Raw genomic sequence first — 7,080 nt, forward strand, 5'->3', positions numbered from 1 at the left:
ACAATAGATTTATTTAAGAAAAAAACTTACATATATAAATAGTATAATACCTTTTTTACAGCTCTTGAGGATTTTTGTTGGTCTCGTGTTTTTTTGACAAGTTATCACACATTAAAGGATATCTAGAGACTTCTGACTCACACACACACACTCGCAGAGAGAGAGAGAGAGAGAGAGAGAGAGAGAGAGAGAGAGAGAGAGAGAGAGAGAGAGAGAGAGCACACCATTGTCAAAGTATCAGCAAAGTGGGGAAACCTATAGAGATTAGATGCAAGGATGTTAAGCTTTGGCCTAATGAAAGGTGTCGTTTAGAGGCTATATCAGTATGATTCTGCTTCTTCGTTTTTCTTTTCTACCCCAAATTATTTATTCCATGTCGACATCTTCTTTAGAGTCTGTTTTTGTTTCTGCTGGACTGTCACTGTGGACACACTCGGGGGTGTCAGGGTGGTCCTTGATCGCTAAATGCTCTTTTCTGTCTGCATCGACAGGCTTAATGAGTTGTGGACTGATGTGTTCGTGGGCGAAAGTCGAATCGCTGCAAATAACAGAGGTCTGAGTACTTTTGCCAGTGGAAAAGGCGGCCCTGGACGGGCTGGTGTGCGGTGAACGTGTCTTTTCCTCTGATCCCACCTGTACCTTGTGTGTGGCGTCTGCGGAGTCCGGCGAGCTGCTCCTACATCCCGCAGAGCTCGCAGAGACGCTGCAGCGGACATTGGACGGGTTTCTCCCTGCTGGGGCGTCACTGTCAGACTGTGTTACTGTTGTTGTCTTCAGGGCCGTTTGAGGAACAATGAATCCAAGCGGCTGTGTGATGGGATAGAGTAGGAAGTGTCCTTTCCCTATCAAAGGCCGTGAGGAGGGTAAGGCCGCGGGGTTGCGTCTCGGCCTGGAGTCCGAAAGGAGGCTTTCGACGCTAAAAGGGTTGAGTTTCTGCACGCTGGAGGCGCTGCTGTTGTTGGAGCACTGCAGGCTTGACCGGTGGCTGGCGTCGGACGAGTCCAGCTCGGATCCGCCAGCATCCCGGTCCAAGTGTCTTTGGTTCTGGTGTTGGGTGTGGAGAGGGTGAGGTGTTTGGTCACAGCTCGATTGCGTTTGGTTCCCCCCCACAGAGTCAAAAGGCGGGCCTGTGTGGTCACTGTCGGTCACGTGCGACACCCCGCTGTCGCTGTCTGATCCCGGGGTGTGAAATAAATCCCCAGAAGCGAGCCTGTTCTGGGACTTGAGCAGCCGTCGCTCCTGCTTTCGTTTCTTCTTCTCCATCCTGTCCAGCTCTCTCCTGGCGATCTCCTCGGGGTCCATGGGCTCCCCGCTGCACGTGGTGGGGTGGGCGTTGTGAGCAGGTCGACCTGGACCTTTCTTCGTGTTCTCCTTTTTTCTCCATTTGGCTCTGCGATTCTGAAACCATACCTGCAGAGAAAGAAGAAAAAGAAAAAAAAAAGAAAAAAAAAAGTGAAACTTGTGTAATGTTCTGTTACTGCAAGGTGAAAGTAATTAGACCAAAGATTTAACAATTTGGTAATTAAAGAAACAGCGAGGTTACACCTTGCTCTTCGGTTTTCTATGCAGGCCTTTTAATTAGGCCTTTGATTAAAAAACAATCTGTACACAGACAAAGCTACAAAAAATTGGGATGAAGCTTAAAAAAAGAGCTTAATTGACAGGTTTACAGGTCTTCATTATTTATTTTGTCCTTTGTAAACTCTGCAATTAAACTTAGCAAGCTTTCACTTTGCTATTTTTATCAACAATACTATTCTACTATAATAAAATAAAGGTCGGCATATTTACTCATGTAGCCTAATTGAGGTCAGTACACATGTTTTTGGTATTTTTGGTTAACCATTGTCAATATATTTGACAAATATTGCGCCAAGATTTCTGGCAAAATAATGTAGGCTAGTTAAACGCCTATAGAAATATCAGTTGGCATTACATCCTCATTCTTTTTCAAAATAAGGTGTAATTAAAATTGATTTATTGGACTAACATAAGCCTTGAAAAGGTCAAACAACACACATCCATCTAGTGGGTCCAATAATTATTATTGTTAAATTATTACAAGATGTAGCCTATATTATGACCCAAAATTAACCTATGCTACCTGAAGGTTTATTCTGCAATTTATTTGTGAAGTTTGGACCATGCAATTGAAACCCTGAGCCTTTTCTATTAATGAATAATAAACAAAGGACTAAATACATAAACACACACACACACAACTTATAAAAGGAACAAAATAAATATTTACCTGAACCCTTGATTCTATCAAGTCCAATCGAAGAGCCAGTGCCTCCCTCATGAAAACGTCGGGATAGTGGCTCTCATTAAAAGCCTTTTCTAATTCCTCCAGCTGCCAACCAGTGAAATTTGTGCGAGTTCTCCGTCTCTTGCAACCAGGGCTATCTTTGTCTGGGTCCCCCGAGTCTGACAGCAGAATGAAAATAAATATAATCAAAAGATACTTAAAAAAAAATACATTTTAACACAATTCTAAGCATACTGGTTTCATGGATACGCAAATAATTCTGCAAACTTTATAGCTGAAGAAGGTGATTGCATTTGAGATTTCGCAGTCTAAACACATGCAGCTTCTATCCAATCTGTCGCTTTTACTGAGATAAAGAGGAAACATTCAGATGTTAACATGCATTTCCTTGCTCTAGTATTTCCTGACTGACAGGAACATAGTTTTTGTTTGGGTGCATATAGCTTTCGGAGATGGAAATGAAGTGGGAGGCGAATAATACTCCTCTGCCTGTGTGCGTGGTTCGGCTTGCCCTTTAAACACACCACCAGAGGATAACTTGTATCGCAATATCCTGTCTTTGTTTCTTTCTGTTTTTGTCTGTGTGCAACCAGCGGAGCTAGAGGAGATGTTATTGTGTAGTAGGCTATATAATGTGGCTTACCTGTCAGTTTGTACTGCTGATTATCTCCATTCATCCCGCAGCCCGAAGACAAGAGGTGGTTGGAATTACCCACTGAAGCCGTGCAGGAACCATTAAGTAATCCGTCTATTGAGAAGGGAACCGCGGACGCAGATTGAAGTTGATGCCCGGCTAATTCGTAAACGTGATGGTGGCTCAGATGGTACGGGAAGCCCACCATCCCGCCGAGAGAGCCTCCGAACTGGGCGTGAGGTGGATCCAGTATCCTGCTGTCCATCATCCCGCAGGCAAAAGGAAACGACGTCTGGAGGCCGGTGATGGGAATTTAAAAAGCATGCAGTGAGTGTGGCCAACGAGTAGGGGACATGATGTGAAGGGAGGGATGAGCTGTACTTTATCCACATGAACCTCCCAATAATTAGCCCAGGCTCTGGGAATATGAGACCCAATGAGAAGCGGTAATGGACTCTGACGTCAGAGACGCGCTCTGCAAACGCTCCCTGTATCGATTGCTAATTAAAGCTGACATCCACCTCAATAAACAATATCAGAGCTGTCACAACAAGACAGGAGGGCTTTGATAAGAACTACATCGCAACTACACGGGGGACCCACCGGGAGGAAGGGCTTGCCAAATCCCAGGAAGGAAAGGCTACAGGCGGATAGCTTAGGCCAGAGGCTCCCGGACTTTTTGTTCAGTGGAGGAGCTGCAAATAGATGAATATTAGACCAGATTGGAAACAAAAAAATCATATTTTATCCAAGTTAAAAGGCATGGCTGTTTATTAGCATTATATTGTATTGTTATTTGTTTGTATTGGCACATCTCTTGGGGAGGTAGCAGAAAAAAGTGAAAGCTGATCAAAAACTACAATAACTGGTATATTTTTTTTTACTTAAACTATTCCTTTCTCCAGGGATGACTGCGACCTTCTTTGGATTATAGGACTCTTTCTCGTCCCTGAGTTTCACTTTAAGAGCAACTGGGTTAAGATTAAAAAAAAACTAGGCCTATGTAACAATGTTATTTTTATGGATCATTTAAATACATTAAACCTCAATCAGACAGGTTCACGTGCAGGGCGGAAATCAAATAGGGTGATTGTTGAAATATGGGTGTATTTAAAAGGGGAGCTGAGATGTTGCTAAAGGCACAAAGCGAGAGTAAACTATAATAGTTTACTGTTACAAGGCAAAACATCCAGTTACGACCAACCTTGTGTTGACCAAATAAAGGAATGCGTCTACTACTAAAAGAACAAGGACAATAGAATGCAACACAATAAAATAGCAACCAAATACTCATATGCAGGCATCCACAACATTTCCTGACAGCAAACTAAATTGGAAAGCTCCTCCACTTGTGCAACCCCTGCACTCAATATGTGACTAGCTTAAATCCTATCTGCTCATTAGGTTTTCAAATAATTAATTCGACTTTATTTATCCCAAGTCTGGCGCTGTCATAATGTTAATCAGAGTTGAAATTTCGCACCCCACTCATTCCCTGACCCTTGGCACCCGGATTGGCATGTTGTAATAACCCGAATCTCTCAACAGAAGCTGCGATAATTGTTACCCTATTAGCATGCAAATTGTTTAATTAATATTATTATGAGGAAGTATATAATCCGCTCGTCACTTGACCCCCAAGCCCAAATAACAACCCTCTATATTTCAGTGTGTAGCCTTACATTTTAATGAACTCCTCAGAAATGATCTCGCCTATTTATCCATCTTCCTTTTCAGCAGCAGTGGGCTTGTCTTTGAAGCGTTTCCCTCTTTGTATTTTAACTTTAATTTTAACGCACATGGACAAGATCTTATGAATAATTCCTCCCCATTCATTTCGCATTTGAACATCTAAAATTCAATAATTGCTTTTCGTTCATTTCCAAGCATATACCATAGGCTGTCCCCAACTCGGGCGCACACAGGAGCTCAATGAAAGGCAGCCCTTGACACAGTCTCCAGAGACATTGCATTTAAATCCGTTTTTCTACAACCGGGTGACATTGTCAGATTCTAGCTTTAATTAACCCGATAATAAGGCGAACAAGGCCAGCATTCAGTCGCGCTGTTGCCCTGCCTTGTTACCTTTTTATAACTGGTCCTTTTGGCAGCTGTTCAGTGGGAAAATATAATTTAAAAAAAATATGTTTTTTTGTTGTTTTTTTCTCTCATTGAGAGTTCTGAGTCGTCTGTTGCAGCTGGACACATCGTCTTTATTGCATGCATGTATTGTTGATCTGAATCAATAAGAACACATGGGCCTATAGACTAATTGATTCAGCTTTCCATCCAAAGAGATAAATTCCAGGAGGGCTGCAAGATCATGACACCTCAGCACAGATCAGTGTTTTTCTTCAAGTGTTAGGTGTAAATAAAAAAGATGTTATATTACTTTACAAGGAAACGTGAATGTACAATGCATATTTGTGGGAAGAATATTGTGGACAACTTTCCCTTTTTAAAACAACACAACATGGTTTGTCACCTAGTTGTAACCCCTTCACCTTAAGCACCTTTTATAAGATAAAACAGCATTCTGTTTTATCTTATAAAAAAAATGTATTCTCAAGAGTGACTGAATGATAGTATGACCACGAATACACCCTAACCCTAGATAGTGTATTATATCAAGATGAGATGATGCTTTTGACTTACAGCCACTTTACACTTAGAGACAGACACATGGTATTGTTTTCAGCTACAGTTGCTTCATGTCAAATGTTTATTTTATCATTTAGAGGTGTGAAATGTTGTTATAATGACTTCGGTGTTCTCTTAAGTCCACTACTGACCACAGTGATGAATTAGGTAGAGAAAAACAGCACTGACACTGATTGAGCACATAGGAAAAGTCCCCCTAACACACACACACACCAACTCTTCTCACTCACTCATTTACAGTACGTATACTCTAATCAAGAGTTCAAAAGTCCAAATGTTCAGCCTAGAAACTCACACACATGTTTTCTAGACCCTTTTTACCAATCACAGTTTCTTTTTAGGGCTAAACAAATAGAAGTCAACCACTTCCAGTTGCACTTTATCTTTTCCATCCCTAAATAAGTATCTTTAATGCCAACTTTGTGTTGTTTGTCTGAGTCTCCTAAGAGGATTTTGGAGCTCACCTGACTCCAGATAACCAGACGAAACTCATGGGCTGCCAACTTGATAGAGGCTAGGTGTTCAAATGATACACCCTGACCCCCCCAAAACAAAATAAGACACAAGTCTTATCAAGATGCTCATCCAACACTGATGCTTACTTTAGCAGCACAGAATCAAATTCATTTTTAATTAGGCAGGCAAATTAATAGGCAGCAGTTTAGGAGTTTAATTACTCAATTAACTTCACGGACGTTAATTTTTAACTATCTAAATTAGGTTGCACATTATTCGATTTGATGATAATTATAGAATTAAATCTAAATTAATTGTTTTGGATGATTTGGATGAACTAGATGCAATTCCAATTAAACAGTAGGAAAAAAACCTGGATGCCATTTTAAGCTCGCAAATCCTTTGATTCGATTTTAAGCAAGAAACTCTGCCTCGAAATTTTCCTCTGATCCTACAAATTCTCTCTCCCTCTAATCCCACAATTAAAAGTTTCCTCCCATCTAATTATCTGTAATTGTGCCGCTGTCAAAGTAGAATGGAGAAGTGAAAGCGATTGATTTGGACTTTTAATTCAGTTCATTTCTGATAGAAGAGAAAGTAATTCCCTTCAAATTACCTCATTCAATCCTGACACCCTAATGCCCTTCAAAATCTTTTTTTACTCCCCAGCATTTATATATTAAAAATGAAGCTAGAATGACTAGTGCCTCCTAATAATAATAACCAAACTTCCATTAGAATAATAATTTCATTTCAATTAAAACTGACTTATCACCTTTGCTAAAACGTGCTTAATATGCCGAAAATTATCAATGCTTGAAGGAGCCCAAACTGGGGAGTCTAATTGTAATCAGCAAATCAGAGGTGCTTGTCGCTGCCGTGCCTTTGCAGAGAGGCAGTCTCGGAAATAGAACTAATTTACTCAACTCCCCCGGGAAATCCGCTCAACAGATTAACATTTTCAAAATATAGTAATGATATAATTTGAGAAATGGTGACGCCAATTTGTGAGGAGCCTTTGTGCAGAATAATTTGCATTTTTTTTCTCTCCTTCGCCACC

At 40.9% G+C, this 7,080-nt stretch overlaps 1 protein-coding gene across 1 annotated transcript; it reads right to left on the reverse strand.

Annotated features, from left to right (window-relative positions):
- Positions 1–366: 366 nt before the first annotated feature.
- Positions 367–3,171, reverse strand: uncx (UNC homeobox). The gene is made up of 3 exons (XM_078270486.1): positions 2,913–3,171; positions 2,252–2,427; positions 367–1,410 (listed from the first exon to the last, which is right to left on the reverse strand). Exons 1-3 carry the CDS (start codon positions 3,169–3,171, stop codon positions 367–369), a joined length of 1,479 nt encoding a protein of 492 aa, XP_078126612.1.
- Positions 3,172–7,080: the final 3,909 nt, after the last annotated feature.

This window comes from Sander vitreus, chromosome 15, assembly GCF_031162955.1.
Source record: "Sander vitreus isolate 19-12246 chromosome 15, sanVit1, whole genome shotgun sequence".
NCBI classification, from domain to species: domain Eukaryota; kingdom Metazoa; phylum Chordata; class Actinopteri; order Perciformes; family Percidae; genus Sander; species Sander vitreus.